A 22,781-nucleotide genomic window follows, 5' to 3' on the forward strand; every position below is an offset into this window, starting at 1 on the left:
CACACACAATGTGTCTTTGTGTGTGTCTCTCTCTGCATGTGTCTGTTATTATTTGATTTGATTACCGAAATAACCAAAGAACAATAATCACAATACAGAATCAGAACATTTATTTATACTGGAGGAATACTCACCCTTAATGTACTAATTAATTATTTTGCCGGGTAAGGCCCACTGAGCTATAGAGCTATTTTTCAGAAGCGACCTGGCCACAAATGATAGCTCGACGAAGTGTGGCTCCCATCGTGTGGACATTCATTAAGCAGCCAAATACTCTAAACGTGACAATTGTTTTTTTACCCTTCTATCTGGCAACAAAACTGACACCTTTTTTACAAGGAGTCATGTTTGCATAGACCACATACCTGCAGCCATAATGCAAACAAAAACACAACTCTGATAATGTGTGCACTGTCCTTGAAGTTGATTGGTCCACACCCGAGACAGCTTTCCTTAGAGCCTATTCTCACATGGTGTTGGACCAGATGACGCCAAAAGGCGCACAACTCAAAGACAATGCACCATCAGAGTATGAGAGCTCGGGGTAAGCATTTACACCATTGGAACGTTGATTCTAAATGCGGAGAGGGGGACAAATCCCGGTGGGCCGGGAGCAACATCCACGCTTCGCAGGGCACGTTAAAGATCCCGTGACGGAACAGCCTTTAAGGGAACGGATCCAGTGAACAGCTGGTAGGTTGAAAAGCAGCAAATAAAGAGATGAAGTTCTGCAGTTGAAATTGCGGGAAACTCCGTAAAAATGTTGGTCTCGAACTTAGCTGGATGCAAGTAGGAAAGAGAGGGAACAGAGGGAAGAGACAGTAATTTGGACCGGATAATGGAAATTTTATCGTGAAAAAACTGTTGAATTCTGGTACAGAAATCAGCGGAGGAGTGGGGGTTACATTTGGTTCCTTTTTCAAAAGTTGACTGATACAGGAAAACAAGGTCAGAGTATTGTTATCACTATTTGCAATGCGACCAGCAATGTAGGAGGATTTAGCCCATGCAATGTTGTTACGTGAAGTAAGAAGCTGTTCTTTAAATATTTTGTAACGAATAGTGAGGCCGGACTTCCTCCAAGTGCGTTCTGGTTTACGGACAGTACATTTTTGCGCCATCAATTCTGCATTGTGCCATGGCGAAGGGTGATAGGAAGATGTCCAAAGGGTTTGAAGGGGAGCCATATGATCCAGGATCTCTGACAGAACAGAGTTATATAATTGAGTAGCTTCTTCAACGGGAAGCTGACAGTCATGAGCTAGTGGAGAACTCGATAGGACGTTTGCTAAATGAAATTTGATGTTCAATAGAAGGACCAGGAGGGGGCAGGGATATATCAAAGAGAACCACGGAGTGGTCTGAGATTTCTGGATCCATCGCAGTCAGTTCAGATAGTGAAAGACCAAGAGAACAAACCAAATCTAAAATATGTTCACCAGACTGGAAACAGAGTTAATGGACAATGTAGAACCCAACCAACAACATGAGAAAGCTAGAATTAGAAATGGTTAACGACCTTTGAATACATACAATGAAAAGACACGTGGATATCAATTAGAATTATGCCTGGCCTTTGTAGACATTGAAACAAGGTTTCATTCAGTACAAATTCATGGAGTCATCAAACCACTGACAAACAGAAGCTGAAATAAAGAAATATAAAAATCTAAAAACTAAAGTTGACAACTAAGAAAAGCAAACTCAAACACTGTGGCTACAGAAGTGAAGGTTCGTTGAAGGGAGGTCTTGTCAAGGCCTGTGGGCCTGGACCTCTGAGTAGACCGTACTGGGCCCGTTAGGCTCCGTGGATTCTCTGGGAGCTCCGGTGAAACGGTCAGTGGTCACCTCGGCGTACACCACCCCTTCGTCCTTGACCCTCGAGTCTGGAAATGGACACGGGTAAAGCGTGACAAATAAAGATTTCTGATTTGTGAAGTCACTTCACAGACGATGTCACATCCCCCCCCCCCCCATCTCTCACGTGAACACCTGGTAAAGTTACGCGCTTTGCTGCCAAGGTTCATCTCTTAGTATGCTGATCTCTTCAATGAACATAACCCGCCACGCAAACTCCGGTCATCCTTGCAGCAGCTGCGGCTTTTGGCTAACCATCGAACAAAGACGGTCACTGCACTTTTCAGATGCGCTTCTGCGGCCGTCTGCATTGCTCTTCCTTCCAATATTAGGGAACCAATGGAACAATACAATTTTAAATATAGATTAAAAACTTATTTCTTTAGACCTGCTTTTTGTGTTTAGTGTGTTGCCCTTCCCCGCACCTCCGATTAGCACGAAGAATAGCGAGATGGGTGAGGCGTAACGACCGTGGAACGCCAAGATGGAATCCATCTCTGTGAAGTTCCCGGCCCTCTCGTGACGCACGGTACCTGTGACGGTGGCGTACGTGGTGCTGTTTGTCGAGACGGGGCGAGGAATGGACGAAGATGGCATCATTTCAAGATTGACGTACACACACTGATCTCCATCCGATTTCCTGGCCACCTCCTTATCTGCGCCCTCCAAGGAGGGAGAGGAGTGAAGGGGATGGAGAGAGAGAGGTGAGTGGGATGTCTCGCAGTGTCGTGTGTGTTGTTTGGCACAAACGATGGAAATGTTTACATTTGGAACCGGAATCACGATCATGGAATTACGGGTGTCTCACGCGTAATGCGCGATATGCGCTCCTGAAAACAGCGCGTGAAAGGAATCGCGCTGTATGAAGCCTGCTTTCCCATAGATACATATTATGAGGTGGAGGGGGGAGGTGTGCGTTATTGAATAAAAATCAAGTATTTAATTTCATTTTAGCTCTGGATTTACAATAATGCGTACAAATGTAACGCTTAATATTATTAACATTACAAAAACAATACTTCATAAGCAGTTTAATAAACTATATATTTAAGATTATACATCTTACTTGCAAAGATTACTTAATAATGGGTAACTTCTGGGATTCGTCAACGCTTCCGTAGTGCAAACAAAGGTCAGCAATAGATCACAGAAGGCTATGCCCAGCCCGTGAGACTGGGCGCTGCCATGGCGAGGTGACACCGTCAGAAATATATTTGTTATTTTACTTTTCAATTTTAATCGTGGATTTATTTTGCGGAGCACGTAACTGGCAAACGCAGAGCGTAAGCGTGCGAAGTGTGTCCCTAAAAAAACTGCGAATTTGCGCTTTAGGGGGGTAATGGTGGGTGGCGTTACGTGAGGGATGCCTGTATACAGTTGTGCATAAAAAAACTATTTAAATGGGATTTTTTTAGTGCTCATTAGAGCCAAACCATGCACGCATACTTGGGGTTCACACGCTCATCAACTGTAACTCGTGTGAACTGTAATTCCTAATTAGGTACCCTCGTGTTCGATCGTGTACGTCAAATGCGAATTTTCGACTACGTAAGTCATCCTGAGGGATACGTTCCGGAGAGGCTCGTGAATAGCAACATTCGCGGATGATATTGGCCGATAAAAACCTATCTTTTTAGTGAATTGCCTTAAATACATAAATAAGCTATTGGATACATGGAAATGATCGTAACACAAAACAATGAAAATGTATTATAATAAACGTGAAGTGAATAAAAAAAAATTACATTCAAGTATTAAATTATAGTTTATAAATGCACTAAACTCATCTCATCACTTTCTCACATCACATTCTCTCATTACTTTAACTCGTCACTTTGCTTCTTTCTCGATGCAGGGGACGCGTAGAGTTTCAGATGTCATTCGCGAATTGCCAAAATCTCTGATAGCAGGTTCGTGAATTTGACAGAGCCAATCAAATGTTGTGGGAAAATTCGTTAATTTGATTCGGGTTGGCAGCAAACCAGGATGTTGAAAACAGGGGAAAAAAAGTTGATGATTCTGTACGTTTCTTTCAGATTATATCCAGCATCAATGAGGTGGTTCACAAACAGCAGCTTTGACCTCGTGCGAATGAGCCTCCTGATCTGGGTCCATAAGTCGAAGGCGCCCCAAAGGACAGTCGTTCACGTGACCCAAATGAACAATGAGAGAGGGTTGCTGGTTGATCGCGATTGACCGGTTATATTAATTTAGTAAGATGAATTTATTCTAGCCATTTGGTGAAAAAAATGGTCTCCTTAATGACATTGAGGTGTTCTGCATTGGTAATGAAGTTAAGTGTCCATTGGTTAATAGAGTTCGTTCGTTGGTAAAAGTTAAAATTGGAGTGAATTGCTCATTGATTGGTTGCAATTGGCAGGTTAGATTACACGGAGCCACCCGGAAAGGTTTTTTTTATTGTGTCTATGTATGTAGAACTCTTTTCGCTCCGTACGTAGCCATATCACAGTTTAGTGTGATATGATACGAATTATGGTGGTATATGGTATACAGTACAGACGGTCTCCGGTTTATGACGATCCACAATTAACACCGTTTATATAAAGCCAATGTGGATGGATTTACGATGCAGAAACTCTATTTACGACGCACATTCCCATACGACTCATGTGAACGGAGCTGGTCTGGTTCCCAACGCGACTCGGCGTGGAGCTTTATTATTGTCGAGTGTTTGTGGATGTTTCTGTCTACAGGAAAATAGGGTCCGATTGAGGACGATCCTATTTGCGACGGGGTTTCATGGAACGCATTGAAACGTCGTAAAAGCGGGGACCGCCTGTATGCGACAGCACTAGCCGTACATTTTCGCGGGATACACGGCCGGGGTGGAGTGTGGAGGCGTGACGTCAGTGCGCAGGAACCCGGTTCAACAATGTGAAATGCGTGTGACGTCACCACACAGATATTCCCGGTGACATCACGACCATGCACACACACTTGGGAGTGCGGCACCAAGGCAGACAGGAATCCACCCAGGTCATCAATCCAGAATAGTTTTGTTTTTTAATGTAGTACGAGTATAATGATAGCTTGTGGCAGGAAAGTGTTGTAAACGTAGCCTTGAATAACCGTTTGAGATGGGTGGGGTACAATCGCGAGACGGATTAATGGGAGACCTAAAACAGATGTGTAGAGACACAACTGATGGGATACCATGCAACGGAGCTTAGAGATTGTCATATGTGTAACATATGTGTAGCTTTGGCCAGATCTGGATGATGGAAGCATGTTATAGTGAGGTAGTAATAATAATGATTATTTTTATATAACCCCCTTTACATCAGAATGTCTCAGAGTGCATTAAATTGCATCTCATCTCAAACATGTGAAAGGGCACCCCCAGTTGTAGCTCTCTGTGTGGGCACAAGGTGACCCAGCACCTGGCCTGCTAACTTGGTCTGCCAGTAGGGGGCGATGATCGCTATGTACAATCCCAATTGAGTAACCTGTAATGCAGACCGAACACGTGCTATGCTTAAATTTCGATTTAAAGCTTTCGTGACTGCAGGGATTCATCTTCTTGGTTCTTTCGGTAAAGTCACGTAGAAGGGAAAAAAACATGATAAAATAATTATCACCACGTTTCGGCCACAACGCAAGCAGCCGTCCTCAGGTGACAGACCTGTTCTTCACCTGAGGACGGCTGCTTGCGTTGTGGCCGAAACGTCGCGAGAATTATTTTATTATGTTTTATTTTTATTATTTTATTAATACCCTTCTACGTGCCTTTACCGAAAGAACCAAGAAGACGTGCTATGGTTATTACACCGGCAACAATAACCAGGGCGGCCGTGGGGATCAAACTGCAAACCTCACCAACGAGCGACGAATGTGCTACCAGTAGGCCATGCCCCCCGCCATACACCCCCCACGTCGTGCAATAAACGCCATGTGGCCATGGTGAGAGACAAAAAAATAGAGGCAACCAGAGAAATGCTTTTGAAGTATTGAATGACGGCAGGAAACTCCTTGACGGGTAGCACACTTTTTATTAAATCTTGACTTGTCACTATACAACGAGTGGTCTCTATTCCTCAGACTACACACACTTCACTTGACTCGTGTAGCATCTATTCCTCCGGCTACACACACTTCACTTGACTCGTGTAGCATCTATTCCTCCGGCTACACACACTGCACTCGACTCGTGTAGCTTCTCTTCCTCCGGCTACACACACTGCACTTGACTCGTGTAGCTTCTATTCCTCCGGCTACACACACTGCACTTGACTCGTGTAGCTTCTATTCCTCCGGCTACACACACTGCACTTGACTCCGTAACGTCCGTGAAGCCTACAGGCCCACCCCGGCTTGGGCGTGGGCCACAACCTCCGAGTCCCACGAGCCGGCTCTCTCACGGACGTTCGGCTCCGGGTCCCAGGGTTCCGCCTCTTCCTCCGTCTTCCGTCTTCGCTGGTACTCTCTCCCCCCGTGCGCCTGTGCGCCTCCCCTTATATAGTCCCCGCTCACGGGAGACGGAGTGTATGCGGACCTCGACGTGAGCATCGCTCCTTAGTTGACCAATCACGCCGCGCTGTTCCTACGATCCGTTTTCCCCAGCGCGTGTTACCACTACACCACCAATCACGCCACGCTGCCACACGATCACTCCCTCTCAAGCGCGTCACCGGCACACAGCCAATCACCACCACACAACCCATGACCCCGCGCTGACCCCTGATCCCCCACCGTCAGCGCGCGTCACCAACACACACAGCCAATCACTACGCGCTGACACACGATCCCTACCCCAGCGCGTATCACCACTACATCACCCCCTCCCACATAGCTCGCAGCCGGCCCGGCTGCTAAACAACAACACAACACAACGTCAACACAAGAAAAACCCCACCCCCCAGTGTGCCCCGTAACGCAACAACAACAACACAACAACAACAACTTATGTACAAATCGACAACCAACGCAATAAAAGTCAACAACAACACGCACAACACCTAGATAAGAAGCTATGTACAGCCCGACGAACAACACAATAAAAGCGAATTCTAGAAAATGAACGCGTCCAGTGTCTCTGCGACTACATGCAGTGACGAGGCGCTCCGGCCGCCTCGACTCCTCAATCGGTAGATCATAACAAGTAGCGCGACCTAGCGCGAGTCCGCCTGGCCGGTCCGTCGTATGGGACGGGACGCTGACGACCGTCCGGTGGCTCCGGCTGCTCTGGACGGCGCAGATCGGGCCTGGAAGGACCGGTCGCGCCGCGAAGATCCGGCCGCCAGTGGTCGGCAGCTGTCAGTTCCGAGACACCTGGGAGCGGATCAGGCGGAGACACGTGAGGATCAGGCAGAGACATTTCCCCCCTTGGGTCGTCGGTCACGTCACATGCTCGGCCCTCACGACACAAAGGGAGGCCATATGGAGGCGAGAACGGTTTCAGTCGGGAGGGGTGGACGTACCAACGACGCTTTCCCCATTTTATTTGAACGCACTGGGGGCGTGCAACCCGCACGACCTCCACGGGTCCCCGCCATGGCTTCAACAATTTAGGCGACGTAGCCAAAGGTGCCTGAGGGCAATGCAGCCAGGCCCTATCACCAGGTTTCCAGTCGTGCACGGACACCTTCTGTGCACGCAACCGCTCGTTTGCAATTTGGCGAGCCCGCGAATTAAGCCGTGCGGCCTCCCTTGCCTCTGTCAGCTTATGGATATTGAATTTAATATGTTCTGCCAATTTCGAATTTGTTCGTGGTGCGGACAGGCCCAGCTGCGTTTCCATGGGCGGGTCGGCTTCCCGACCGTACATCAGATAGAATGGGGAAAATCCCGTTGCTGAATGGGGGGCTATTCTATACGCGGCGAGGACCCCCGGGACCTGCAGGTCCCAATCAACATGTGCCTCACACACCTGCTGGCACAGCATAGAAGTCAAAGTCCTGTGGAGTCTCTCTACCATCCTGTCCGTCTGTGGGTGGTACGGGGAGGTACGCACCTTCTTAGTACCCAATAGGTCGCACACCTCTTGCAGCAATTTACTTGAAAAATGTTTCCCTTGGTCGGTCAGCAAGCGTTCGGGAGCCCCCTTGTCCAGGACGTAGCCCTGGACAAAGGCGTCCGTCACAGCCGCCGCCGACTGGTTGGCGAGTGGCCATGCCATAGGCCACCGGGCAAAATATTCGACACCCACCAACAGGTACCTATTTCCCCTCGGCGTGACTGGAAAAGGCCCCAAAATATCGAGCGCAACGAGTTCGTTAGTGCGCGAGACCTGAATAGATTGCAGCAGTGGATTAGGTGCCACGGGCGGTGGTTTCCGTCTGGCGCAATCAACACACCCCTTTAGAATATTTACCACGTCACTCCCCATCCCCGGCCAATAATAGTCACGCTGAAGCAGAGCAAGCGTTTTGTTTACTCCCAAATGCAAGAGGCGTTCATGTGCGGCCAGGACAACTTTCCCCCTCACAGCGGAAGGCACCACAAGTGCGTGCCGCCGAGACAAACTATCCCATCTCATTAATAGGCCTTGCTTAAGTACCCAGGAGCCAGTTCGCTCCCGGCCCTCCTCGGGACCCCCCACCCTGCGGCGCAATGCTAGCAGGGAGCTGTCTTCCATTTGGAGACGGCCCCACTCAATCAGCGACAGTGAGAGTAGCGAGTCCTCTCCCTCAGGGGTAGCGGGAACATCCCCGATTGGTGCACCCGCGGTCGCAGCCAACGCCCCCATACCTTCCCCAACTGTCGGTTTACAGCGCGCCGATCCCGATAAGCATGCACATTTGTGACAAGGCGACAATCGCGACAGGGCATCGGCGTTTGTGTGGCGCAACCCCTTACGGTATGTAGTCGTGAACTGATAGTCCTGGAGGACTTCCAACCACCGTGACAATTGGCCCGAGGGTTGGGCGACCCTCAATGAATACTGAAGCGCCGCGTGGTCCGTCCGGACCGTAAAGTGACGGCCATATATATACGGTCTAAACTGTTGTACAAAAAAAACAATAGCAAGCAGCTCGCGACGGGTGACGCAGTAGCGCTGCTCCGCCGGTGACAATACCCTGCTACCATAGGCGACCACCCTTTCGACCCCTCCAACGACTTGCGAGAGCACCCCCCCAATGCCCGTGTTGCTAGCATCCGTGTCTAGCAAGAAGGGACTCGCAAAGTCAGGATAACGCAAGGGTGGGGCACCCACCAAGGCGTCCCGGAGGGAGCAGAACGCAGCCTCCTCCTCCGGTCCCCATTGGAACTTGATTCCTTTTGCTGTTAGAGCGTGCAAGGGTTTTGCAATGGTGGCGAAATGCTCAACGAATCGGCGGTAATAAGAAGCAAACCCGATGAAACTGCGCACGTCAGAAACTGACGTGGGCGTCGGCCATGAACTGACACAGTCCGTCTTCGCGGGATCGGTAGAGATCCCCGAAGAGTCGACAATGTGGCCCAAGTATCTAACGGACTTACGAAGAAGGTGGCATTTGGCCGGTTTAAACTTTAAATTAGCCGATCGCATTCTCAAGAATACCCCTCTCAATCGCTGGAGGTGTTCCTCAAACGTCTTACTGAAAACAATGACATCGTCAAGGTAAATCAAGCACGTATCCCATTGCAAGCCCGACAAAACCAACTCCATAAGGCGCTGAAACGTCGCGGGAGCGGAATGAAGTCCCATGGGTAACCGGTTAAACTGGAACAGGACCCTGGAGTCCAAAACGCTGTCTTAGGTTTAGACTCGTCGTCGAGTGGCAACTGCCAGAATCCCGATAATAAATCAAGAGTCGAAAAATATCGCGCACCAGACAATGCATCGAGGGACTCGTCCATTCTGGGGAGCGGATACGCGTCAGCCACAGAGATTTTATTCAGGCGACGGAAATCTACGCAAAATCGCAAGGACCCGTCCTGCTTTTTAACCAGCACAATAGGTGCTCCCCAAGGACTGGAAGAAGGCAAAATAATGTCGGCTTCCAGCATATCGTTGACGGCCGACTGAACGTGTTCCTTCTCAGTAGGACTCAGTCGGAAGGGATTTTGCCTGACTGGTGCCGCATCGCCCGTCTCAATATGGTGGCGTAACAGGTTCGTGCACCCAATGTCATACTTATGCTTACTAAACACATCAGAAAACTCTATCAGCAACGCCCGCAGCGCACCCAACTGTACCGTTGACAAATCGTTCGAGTCCGCGCACAGCGAATCGACCCATACAAGGTCCTCCCTCGCTGTAATGTTCCCCGTGGGGCTCGGATCAACCTGCGCAACCAGCCGCTCTTCCGCAGGGATCCGTGCCGCGTGAGCTAGCACGGTGCCCTGCTGAATAACGGCCGGCCGCGACCCAGCGTTTAAAACCATCACAAACGGGTCCTTGTCAGCCCGAACCAAAGTGTGAGCCACCGACAAATCGAGACCCCCGACAGCCCTATTTGAAGGACCCAACAGCATGCCTTGTTCCGAGGTCTCCCCCACCCACGGTTTCCGCAACCGGAGGGGAATTAACATCTGTGAACCCGGGGGCACGTGCACGGTCTGTGTCGCTAACGCTTGTATCGTAGCGCACGCCGTCCGAATTTCAGTAGGGTTCGTCAAAAATGAAATACGGCGACCCGATGGTAGTTCAATGCAACGCTGATCGATGAGAATTTTAACGGGCATTTTAGCCAAAAAATCAGTGCCCAATAGACAAGGAACCGCCAAGGAAGAAGAAACGAAAACGGGTCCCGACAATTTTATATCTCCAATGCAAATGGACGCCCTAATCTGACCGATAATACCCAACGATCCCCCATTAGCGGCGTAAAATGGCACGTCCACTGGGAGCAGCGGTTGTTATTGGACGGGGAGAATGTTGTAAATGAGGTCCGATATAATAGTCGCCGACGCCCCCGTGTCCACTAACACCCTGACCTCGACCCCATCAATGAACCCCGTAACGACGGATGATCCCGCCGAGGCAGCCACTATTCTGTGCCCCAACTCCGACCATTTAATGTTCCCTCGGTCCCGGCCGAACCCCCCTCGCCGAACCGAATTCCCGAACCCTAACCGGCTCTCCTCCGCCGCAACGCGACGGCCCATGTGTGTCGTGCACGTAGGCCGAGCATGTGAGGTGCCGCGACTTGCCGGGGTTAGTAGGGATGACTTGGGGCCTTGGTCGTCGTCCAGCCGAGGTCCCATGGCGCGCTGACGTGGAGCGCAGCAACCGGACGCCACGTGGCCCCGGAGGCCGCAGTTATAACACGTGATGAGGGTCGTTGGAGATCTCGGTTGCTCCAGCTTGCGGGCCGATCGCAGAGGCGAACGACCCCCCGACCTCCAGTCCCCCGGTCGTCCCGTGGTGAATGCCTCCTCTCGTGGGCTGACAACCTGGGGTTCGGTGACCACCGGGCCCGGAGCTGAGGCCACGGCAGCGTTGCAGACGACCCCCTGTTTACGTTGAAGGACCTCGTGCGCCTGTATACTTGTTGCGACCCGCAAGGAAGAAATATCGATATCGTCGGCCGTGTTGATGGGGACCCCCAGGTCCTGCGCCAACTTGAGCAGTTGCTCCAAGACCATCGTGTCCTGGCCCTCCTCGTCCATACGAGGGAACGCGGCGTCGGCGAGAGCCAGCAACGCCGTCCGGTAGGCGAGCACGGTCTCCGTGTCCGCCTTCCGCCTTGCGTAGAAATGATGGCGACACGCCGAGGGAGGCCCGTAGACCTTGGCCATGAGACCCAATGCGGCCTTAAGCGTGGAGCGGTCCGACCTCCGTGCTGATGTGAAGGCCGCGAGCGCGTTGTCGTCCAATATGGCAGGCAGTGCCCGCAGCGCCATAGCGTCGGACCAGGCGGACATCTCCTGATGCGCCAGAAATCTGCGCTGGAATTGGGCCCAGTCCCCGCCATCCGCCTTGAAGGCTGACAATGTTGGAAGGCGCTGTTGAAAGATGAAGGCGTCCTCTGCCTCGTGGTTCCTCTCCGCCGCTCCGTCGGTGTGCGAGATGGCGGCCCCAATGGCGGGTGTCTGATGGCGGTCCGCAGCGCGCGTCGATGACGTAAGCGGGCGCGCTTGGAGAACCGCCACCACGTGGTGCTCGCCGTTCCCGCCAAAAGATGGCCGCGCAGTAGAAAGGGCGGGAATCCCCCAGTCATTTTGGCGGGAATCCCCGGGGCGACCCTGTTGAAAGTCCGCCGACGTCCCCGCTCCTCCCGACGTGCTGATCTCCGCCAGGATGGACGCGGCGGCGAGCAGCAGCTCCGCCAGACGGGAGTGCGCCTCGCGGAGCACGGCTTCGGTCCCCAATCGCTCGTCCGGTGCCCTCGGCGGATCCTGCGGCGTCGGCATTTCTTCTTCCTCACCCCCCGATGCCAGCTGGCCCGAGTCATCAAGGTTATCCTCGCGGTCAATCTCGTGAGTCCGACGGGTCTTCCTTGTATCCATGCTTGGAAGACTGTTTCACTTCTGACGCCAGTTGAAGTATTGAATGACGGCAGGAAACTCCTTGACGGGTAACACACTTTTTATTAAATCTTGACTTGTCACTATACAACGAGTGGTCTCTATTCCTCAGACTACACACACTTCACTTGACTCGTGTAGCATCTATTCCTCCGGCTACACACACTTCACTTGACTCGTGTAGCATCTATTGCTCCGGCTACACACACTGCACTCGACTCGTGTAGCTTCTATTCCTCCGGCTACACACACTGCACTTGACTCGTGTAGCTTCTATTCCTCCGGCTACACACACTGCACTTGACTCGTGTAGCTTCTATTCCTCCGGCTACACACACTGCACTTGACTCCGTAACGTCCGTGAAGCCTACAGGCCCACCCCGGCTTGGGCGTGGGCCACAACCTCCGAGTCCCACGAGCCGGCTCTCTCACGGACGTTCGGCTCCGGGTCCCAGGGTTCCGCCTCTTCCTCCGTCTTCCGTCTTCGCTGGTACTCTCTCCCCCCGTGCGCCTGTGCGCCTCCCCTTATATAGTCCCCGCTCACGGGAGACGGAGTGTATGCGGACCTCGACGTGAGCATCGCTCCTTAGTTGACCAATCACGCCGCGCTGTTCCTACGATCCGTTTTCCCCAGCGCGTGTTACCACTACACCACCAAGCCGCGCTGCCACACGATCACTCCCTCTCAAGCGCGTCACCAGCACACAGCCAATCACCACCACACAACCCATGACCCCGCGCTGACCCCTGATCCCCCACCGTCAGCGCGCGTCACCAACACACACAGCCAATCACTATGCGCTGACACACGATCCCTACCCCAGCGCGTATCACCACTACACTTTTTCAGTGCCTTGTGCACATCCATTACACTGGTCAACAAAAAAAAGACATTTTTTTCTGGCCTGGACTTTTGCAGCTGTTTTAGACTAATTTCAGGGTGCTGATTCCAAATCTGATCTCAGATTTGCTCTATCACATCTCATTTTATGCTATCGGCATACCCCATTTTCATTGATTTTACCCGAAATTAACTCTGTCACTTATGATTGCAAGTTGTTGCGAGTCAGTGACTGCTTTAGTGTTAAAATATGGTGCTGTATTTTTAGGTTAGTGTGTTTATAATATAATTGTAGGTAGATATCCACATTTATTTAATATTTTTCTTCTGCAGTTTTTATTCAAAATGCAATATTTGATATCTCAAAAACTTGATGTGATAGACAAAAACTGATGCCAGATTTGGAATCAGCACCCCAAAATTATCTTAAAACCGTTGGAATACCTTATGCCAGAAAAAGTGTGTTGACCAGTGTTATTAACCCACCTGCCATCTCATTCCTCTTCTTCACGATGATCACGGCTATGAAGATTAGGAGCAATATGACTCCAGCCACCACTATCCCTCCCAGCACGAGTTCATTAACGCCAGTGACTGGCTGAGTATTAGGATTCGAACTCGGCTTCACTGTGTGCAGGGTCTGCGATGGTTTTGCCGTTGGATATCTGGTATCATTAGAGTGCACTGGTGTGAGAATAAAACATCGCAAAATTAGTCGAAGGATATTCAACTTTTATACATGCTATACTTGCCTGTAACATACATCCATACAATTTTAATTTATAGAGCATATACAAGTTGGGAGCAAGAGGGGACATTATTATCCTTCCCCCGCTCTGTGATCAGCATGGTTGGCTACATACGGTGCAAAAGAAGGTCAACATATTAAGAGCAGAGGTTACAGGGTTGCAGAAGGTCATTCAGACTACAACCCAGTTATTGTTAAATGCTCAAAGGGGGTCCTAGCAATGTTGGAAGAGTTATGCAAAGCTGCATGGAATAGGGAATTGTTGCCACAGTACTGGAAGAAGGGAATTACAGAAGAAATGGGAAGGGAAGAAGTCCAGGTAAAGAATTAACCAGAATGCTCAGAATCAGAATCTTTATTTATCCTAGAGAGATCCGATCAGCTATGCAGCTCTTTTTCACAGATGTCCAGTAGGGGCGGGTCAGAAAGTTACAACAAACAATGCAAACAATTGTTTAATATGATCTAGAATCAGATCAGTGGTTGCAGTGTTCAGATCAGATGTTTATGGTAAGACAGCTGATAAGGAACAGTGTGGGAAGGATCTCTGGGTTTACTTTGTAGACTTGGGGCAAGCGTATGATTCTGTGCAGCATCTGGGTCTGTGGGAAATGCGAGGCTGGTATGGCACCATGGGAAATATATTTTGGTTGCTAATGAAATCGTGTGATGGAACTCAGCCATGTCTATGGATACAAGGTGAAATATGAGGATGGTTTGATGTTCGGGGAGGTACTCATCGAGGTTGTATTTTGTCTCCCGTGTTGTTTAACGTTGTGCTTCACTATTTTCTTATGAACGTCGTGACTTGAGGTTACAGCACAGTAGATAACCCAGAGGTCAATAGAGATGAGATTGTGTGGGACATGGAGTATGCAGATGATGCAGGTGTGTTGGCTATTGGCGGTCTTAAAACACTAAGCCTGGACACTGGGGTCTGAAGATGGCTTTCGTAAGACAGTTTATGGTAATGATAAACGAGGCTTCTGTTCAGGTCTCAGTAGGAGAAAAGAATGTAAATGTGGTACAGATCAAGAAGTGCATTGCATCAGCAGGCTAGGCTATGGAAACCACTTTGGAAGGGAAGAGAGATGTGTGAGTGTAAAGAATGGGGTATTTGAGTCAGGAATGATATATGTGTTACTGTGTGGGTCACAGAGCTGTATACTAAGCAGCCCAAAAAGACGACTGTTGAAATTTGGGCACAGGTGTCTAAAACACATTATGGGGGTTTCGTGGCAATACATAAGCAATGCAGAATCCTGGAAGATAATTTAGCATAGATACTATTATGTAAAAATAGGCTGCACTGGATCTAATCTGTGTGCCAGATGGGGGAGGGCCAGTTACCGAGTCAAGAATTGGAATGGTCTCCACAAGTCCGGGGACCAAGGGAAAGTCCTCAGACCTAATGGTGGTTGACACTGCGAGGGCAGACCTTGGAGGTCGCGTGTTTACTGAGCAACAGCTGCGGGATCTGGCAGATCGTAGAAGGTATTTGTGAGGGGTTGTGGCATTAACGGCCTTGGTCATGATGACGAATGGACCTTGATGAATTCGACTGTATCACAAGACAATGGATACGAATTGGGAACTTGCTTACACAGAGGGCGCACGGACGGGTGGAGAGTTCCAGACAATTGTGGCAGCAGAAAAGAATGAGCAACCTCGACTGAGTATTGATTGAATGTCGGCTCAAAAAAATGGCGTCCTCAAAATGGCGGCTCTGAAAAAATGGCGGCTTCCAAAATGGTGGCTCTAAAAAAATTGCGGCTCTGTAAAAATGGCGGCTTCCAAAATGGCGGCTCTGAAAAAATGGCGGCTTAAATAATTCGTTCGAGGGAGGCAGAGCAATGTGAGACCAGAGAGGTAGGGTAAGAACTTGGCATTGGCCATCTTCTAGAGATTGGAGATGAGTGGTGTGGCTACATAGGAGAGAGTTGCAATTGTTGAGTTGGGATGTGACGAATTCACGGATAAGGATGTCGTCAAGAGCTAGTGATGTTGTGCAGATTGAGGTATAAGGTCCTGCAACATGATCCTGTGGTAAGAACACAAAACCTCATGGTTAATGACAACTAGGAAGTTTTACACACTCTTTGCCAGTGTAATGTCAACGTTCAAACTAGAGTCTACACTTTAATATGCGCTTTGGTACTTTATTCATGTAATCTTTATAAGTTTGTTCAATTTCAGTAGAAAAGAGATGGTAAGGAGCTGGTATATACGAGACAGAGTTGAAATTAATAGGCAGTTCAAAGAGGACTGAACAGAACACGACCAACACTCATACAGGATAGTCAGAGCAAAACGACTGTAAAAACAAGACAAACAAATGAGGCAAACACTACAAATGAGTGCACACAAATGAGACGTACGTGAAAGAGACAGATAACTCAATAATACAAATGAGACAGTAGAACAGTGCAAACGAGACAGTGCAGAGCAATACAGGGGGAGCGGATCTTAGGGGCCGTCCATAAATGACGTCACGCGATTTTGGACGATTTTTGACCCCCCCCCCCCTTCGTCACACGGCGTCACAAAAAGTCAGACCCCCCCTCAAAGATGACGTCACAAGGCTCTGCCCCCCCTCTGCCCCCCCTGCGTGACGTCATTTATGGACGGCCCCTTAGAGGGCCGGCTGTGTAATGAACAGATAATGCAGACGTGGGATTTACTTGCTGACACAGCTAAATGCTTACGGAGAGGAGTTTAGCAGCTCAGTAAACAATTAAATGTTTGCTATCATTCGCACTCATCAGCAAGAATAATCCAGCTGTAGGTTCCCATGCAAAACTTAGAATGTAAGGGTTGCCCAGATGTACACGTAAAAAGGACAATACCTTTTATGAAGACAGTGGTGACATCTGTAGTCGCTGTATGATTCGTCTCTGTCTCACACGATGTAACCTGCCGTGTGGGTGTCGGTGTATGTATAGGTGTGTGTAAATGTGCGTATGCATTGTGTGTATGTAAATGTGTGTTGATATAAAATAAACGTTTAAATAAAACACACACACACCAGAAGCTAACATTAAGAGAGCATTGCCATTACAACACAATTGTCATGTAGAGACTTAAGCTCTGCCATAGGCACGTGGAATTTCCACAATTTCTCAGGACCGCCTAATGCGCCTATGCATATGAACACCGACCAACACTGCTTTGGTACAGAGGCAATGCAACCTTACAACGACAATCGCTTTCCAAAGATAGCAGCGCTAAACCATGTTTTGATTAACAGAGTGCATATCACAACTCAAGAGTAATATTTAACCGATTCTGGCAAAGGATATTGTTACACGATAATCAGTTGTTTCTGAAACTTTTCACGACACTAAAGCCAGCAAAAGCAGCCTAAGCTGACTATCATTACTCATCACACGAATACACCGTTGATTGTGAGTTACCGAATGAAGGAGGACTCAGAATCAGAATTTGAATTTACATTGGAGGAATCCGATGAGCTATGAAGATTGTTTTCACAGATGTCCAGACTGTTTACCAGTCTACCATCTCATCCATCACATCCAAACTACGTTCAGCCACCATCGCACTGCACCACGCGTCTCCCTCTGATCCTGACCACACACTGCTCCTCTTTGGAATTCCGTTCTCCCATCATCACCTCTCTTTCCAAGCTCTCACAATAACAATAACCTTGTTAAATTCAAGAAACGTGCTACACTCATATCTGTAACGATATTGGCAGTGCCAGATTAAGGTAGTGTGGGGCCTGTAGCATATGTTATGAAGGGGCCCTAAAAAAAAAAACACGGAAATATTAAAACACAACTTTTTTACTTGGATAGTAAAGTAATTGTATTTTTTCATTTGTTATACAGCCAGATAATGACAAATCGTTAACCTTAAACACCCAGTCGTTCATAAAAGTTGAAGGCAGTATAGTACTATAGTAATAGAGCAAGTTACAGAATCACTGAACCGGAATTGAGACTTCGAAAGCATTTAGCGCGGGGCCTTTTAAAGTGCGGGGCATTTGTAGCTACTTTTGCTACTGAGATAATCCGGCACTGGATGTTGGCACTGCAGATTGTTGCTGTCCACTCGACTTTTTCAGCCTTTGGGCCCTTGGCTCAGCAACCGTGTGTAAATGACTAAACCTGGCACCCACATGTGACCTTGTAGGCAACTATGAAACAGATTAATTTACAAGTCCGATATTACGATTAATCAGCACATGCAAATGAGCCAGCGACGTTCACTGTGAACACAGAAATGCCTTTAAGATGAATGCGATGCCCATGATGCAACAGCAAACGTGGTGTTACCCACAGCTCGCCGATTTCGTTACCTCCTTGGGATAAAGCGTCTCATTTCCGTCGTTTATCCAGCACTCGCACACAAACATGGTCGTGCATCCACTGCTCCGCTCCTTGATCACAAGTTGTTTGAAACTCCAACAAGGGAAAGACTGTGACCCATCGTTGCCAACTATAATGCTCTTGATTCTCCCAAGAGGATGCAGCTTCACGAGAAACTCGTCAACCTAGGAGAAAAGTATTTCTATTCAATTCAAAATCAAGTCCAACAAAGAACTCAGCTGGTGCAAAATCTGACTGCGACTTCCGGCAGACTTGAGGAGGCCTTCAGGCGTGAGGAGGCCCGTAGCACGCAATAGGCGGTACTGATGTTCACCCTCATTGGGGCTAATGAATGCACGGAATCATAACGGTGAACGAGGAGGAAATACGTGTACTTGACTTCGTAACTTTTAACATGGGAAAATGATCGTTTAACGAATTTTCGCTTACCGAGTAATTTTCGCGGAACGTATCTCACTCGTTAAGCGAGACACGCCTTTACTTGGCTTCACAGCACAGGCATGCACATTGCTGTTCATAGTCTGCTATGTCCACTCTGGGGCGCCTCCTTTCCTTCCACTTTATCAGTCTACCTTCAGGAGTTGCTCTCGGTATGTGCTGTGTTTTGCATTATTATGGCTGTCGCCTGATGAGGCTGGTTGTTGTACTTACCAGCAAAACGTCGTCCTCGATTGCACATTTAGTGGCTTTACTCTCCAACACACAGGTGTGCTGAGCTAGTAACGAATTGGCATGTTTTGTTGCCATGACAAAGTTTACTAATTTGCTGTCTCGGGTGGTGGCGGGTTTAACGACGCATTTATATATTTACACGATCTAACCCAAAAAACCTCTATTATGGATGATATTGGTCGCGAAAGCCTACTACGTGCTATGTCGCATCTCAGATGCCTTCAGTTGTTTAGAGAGCGAGTCACTTTAATTTAGTTTTGTAAATTGTTTATCTTGAGCCCCACTTTGCAGCCTTTTATATTTTGTTAATTGATTCTGACCTGTGGTTCGTTGCTATTGACGATGCCATGAAGGAATTAGAAGTGGTCAATATTTTCTCTACTTATATTTATTTCTGCCTCCGATTTTGGTAGAAACATCTTCAAATTATGCTGAAAAAATCTGCATGAGGAAGTTAGGAATAGCAAAGGTTTCTTTACCATTGACCACATACAGACAGGGGAGAACAAGGATTGCCTCTGAATAGTTGAACGTGAGAATGAAGACGAACATGACAACGTGGCTGAAAAAGAGTTTTCAATCAGTGCGAACCGCCGGCCCCGACATGGATTAGAACGTAGACACTTGACAATAAAAGGAACAAAATCCAAAAGATGCACACCTGGGGGAGATGCATGTAGGAATTACACCGATAGACGGAAATAGGATCACGTGCATCACAGAACAAGCAAAACAAGGCACTGGATTTGTCTCCGTGAGTCCGGTGGCCATGCAGAAGCTCTGCAGCCAGATGGTGGTGGGACGCTGCTTGGGCTGCCGACCTTATAGGTCGCGTGTCCACTGTGCAGCAGCTGCGGAAGGCGGCAGAGGGTAGACCGCATTGGCGAGGAGTTGGCGTCAGCGGCTCCGGCCGTGATTGACAGGAAAAGCAAATGAGCTGGGAGAGGAGGCGTTGCTAGGCGGACCGAGGGAGCCGTGGACGAGACTGGCAGCTCAAGGAGGGAACGACCTCTGCCGCGGATATGTTTCCTGTTATTGTTTATTTAAATATTTAACCTGAAAAATCTCTCCAGGGGGGCATCTCACTGCCAAAGGAGTACTCGCACGAATACGCACGTGTCATGTTAATTGCGTCATTTTCACTACAATTCTAGGAATGTGGTTTATATAGTTCAATATATATGATGTTAATTATGTTGCATTTACTCTGTATTTCTGTATTGGGATGCTGTTATTATCGTTATGAATGTGACTGCAACCCAGCACACTCGTTACGGGGACCTGCAAGGTGGTTGCACAAAACCAGCTAATGTTGAGCTCATGATTACAGCTGTCTCTGCCTCATTCTCTGCCTCATTCTCCGGTTAAGACGTCACTTGGCTTGCATATGCAAGTCCATTCATTGCGAGTAATTGCACTTAAATTCGTTTAGATCAAATCTCACACTCTAAAAAAAGTTAAATAATTTGAAATCACGAACCTGGCCATTTTCAAACGCATCCTTGTTTCTTGTTGAATGGTTGAGTATGATATTTTCTGCGACATCGTCCCCATAGATCCAAATGCGGACATTGGCGTCTGTCCCGGCTCCAGTCTCAGTTCCCGTGTAAACAGTCACGTTGTAGCTCCAGTCTCCCGACTCTGCGACGAAATCACGCACACAGATTACACACGACGCGTTGGCTAGGTACGGCGCGAACGAAGTTCAACATACACACGTACAGACTGAACGAGGCGCCACGGCAAGGTCCACCGAGCGCCGCGCTCGCACGCGCTGCGCTGGCTGCGACCTCCATCGGCTGTCAAACCAACCGCGTGCGGTGCACACAGTCCCCGACTTACGAACTGCTCGACTTACGAACGGGGGACCAGGTGCCGAATTGTGTTCGTAAGTCGATGGTTAGTTTAACGCGTACGCTTTCGCGACGATCTCTTATGGAAGTCGACAGTTGTCTGTTAAGACGATTACCGGCGTGGACTAGTGCTTGTTAGCGAGCACCCGTCACTTCCTGCACGGCACAACGGGAATGAGTGGCCAGCACCACACCCTGCCGACTTTGTCTACCCCGTTATCAGGTTTAAAGGTCGAGTCGACCTAGAGGAGGCCCAGGACCGGATCAGACATTCGTCACCGACGCCAGATCCACCTCAGGTAAGGCAAATTTCGTAGCGCAGTGCGCTAACCACTGCGCCATGCACACGCGCGCGCGCACACGCACGCAGATTCCACGCACGCAGATTCCACGGACGCAGATTCCACGCACGCAGATTCCACGCACACAGATTACACGCACACAGATTCCACTCCCACGGGGTGATGACACACCTGCCTTTCTCACCTGCACCGCGAGTCAGAGCCACGAGGCTCAGCACCATAACGAGATGGTAGAGCATGGCTCCCGACAGCAAACAGAGCCCCTCACGGACTATTCCCTTGCAGCTCACTGCCCCTTTCCCAGTCGCTTTTGATCGTCGACCACTTCCTCCCACGCCCACTCTGCCATGCTGCGTTTCTCTACTTCCCTTTATGGTTTCCTGCAGCTGAAATGCAGAAATTCGCCAGCTTATATTATCATTATTTCGCTTGTTTGCCCAGGAAAGAGTCACGTGCGTCTTAAGACTAGAGTATTTCTCGGGAGGGACATGTGAAGTTTCTTTTTTTTGCAGTAGCGGGGAGATGTTGCTGCGTGTAATCCACCACCCTCCACTCTACATGCACACGCGTGCATGCACACGGATTACACGTTACGCAGATTACACACAGATTAGGGGCCGTCCATAAATGACGTCACGCGATTTTGGACGATTTTTTCCCCCTCCCCGCCTCGTCACACGGAGTCACAAAAAGTCAGACCCCCCTCAAATATGACGTCACAAAGCTCTGCCCCTCCCCAAATCATATTTCCATTTTGAAAATAAAACATGCTTCAAATCACTTTAAACTATTGTCATTGTAGTGCGTATTTAATGTGGCGCTGCACTCTGAGGTTGTAGGAGAAAACACGTATTAAAAAGGCGTTGGAATTTAGCATAAAATTCACTTGAAAATATTAAACGTCTAACTAAAACTGCAGATGTTCAGAATATTATATTAAAATTCTCTTATAATTAAAAAAATATTAAAAGTAATTATAACTATAAAAAATGCTTGAAACTTTGTAGTAGAACGAAGCAAAATGGAGAGTACAATGCTAACAATCACATGTTCATTCCACAGAATGAAAAGCCCAGGTAGAATCATTAGAATCAAAATTTTGAATAAAAATCATTCAAAAAATGTACAGAATGTATGCTTCTCCATTCTCCCATGAGACGCAAAATGCTCCTTCATGGAATAAATAAAAGGTGACTTTAGTAAATTTAAATAATCAAATAGTTATTAATGAAAATTATTCAAAATTCTATTAATCTTGATTTGAAGCTATCGTGACTGCAGGTTGTTTCGGTAAAGTCACGTAGGTAGAATAGAAAATAAATCACGACGTTTCGGGCGCAACTCAAGCGTCCATCATCAGGTGGGAAAGCATGCTCGAATTCTATTCAATTATTACTTATTTAAAGTTGCGCATTTTGATGTGACGTCACATTTCTCAAACCCCCCTCCCCTGCTCGTCACACATCGTCACAAATGTCTGACCCCCCCCCCTCCCCCCTAGGTGCGTGACGTCATTCATGGACAGCCCCTACAGATTACACTCTCACGGGTGCTGGCACAACTGCCTCTTTCACCTGCACCGCGAGTCAGAGCGACGAGGCTCAGCACCGTAACGAGATGACAGAGCATGGCTCCCGACAGCAAACACAGCCCCTCACGGACTATTCCCTTGCAGCTCACTGCCCCTTCCCTCGTCGCTTCCCCTTCTCCAATCACCGCCAATCATCTCCCACTTCCTCCCAAGCC

General features: G+C 48.6%; 1 protein-coding gene across 1 annotated transcript; it reads right to left on the bottom strand.

Annotated features, from left to right (window-relative positions):
• Positions 1 to 95: 95 nt before the first annotated feature.
• Positions 96 to 21,329, bottom strand: LOC144736210 (lipoxygenase homology domain-containing protein 1-like). The gene is made up of 6 exons (XM_078618820.1): positions 21,220 to 21,329; positions 20,361 to 20,521; positions 18,178 to 18,372; positions 16,706 to 16,772; positions 2,391 to 2,520; positions 96 to 1,886 (listed from the first exon to the last, which is right to left on the bottom strand). Exons 1-5 carry the CDS (start codon positions 21,272 to 21,274, stop codon positions 2,510 to 2,512), a joined length of 489 nt encoding a protein of 162 aa, XP_078474946.1. The 5' UTR covers positions 21,275 to 21,329; the 3' UTR covers positions 96 to 1,886; positions 2,391 to 2,509.
• Positions 21,330 to 22,781: the final 1,452 nt, after the last annotated feature.

This window comes from Lampetra planeri, chromosome 59 (genome assembly GCF_965212315.1).
Source record: "Lampetra planeri chromosome 59, kcLamPlan1.2.h2, whole genome shotgun sequence".
Classification (NCBI taxonomy): domain Eukaryota; kingdom Metazoa; phylum Chordata; class Hyperoartia; order Petromyzontiformes; family Petromyzontidae; genus Lampetra; species Lampetra planeri.

Excerpts from the sequence above, each read along its gene's own strand:
- LOC144736210 (XM_078618820.1), bottom strand. The coding sequence starts at position 21,274 with ATGCTCTACCATCTCGTTATGGTGCTGAGCCTCGTGGCTCTGACTCGC. Across the intron at positions 18,373-20,360 it reads ATGCGTTTGAAAATGGCCAG|GTTGACGAGTTTCTCGTGAA; the intron begins GTTCGTGATTTC and ends CTTTTCTCCTAG. Across the intron at positions 16,773-18,177 it reads AGACGCTTTATCCCAAGGAG|GTTACATCGTGTGAGACAGA; the intron begins GTAACGAAATCG and ends CCCACACGGCAG.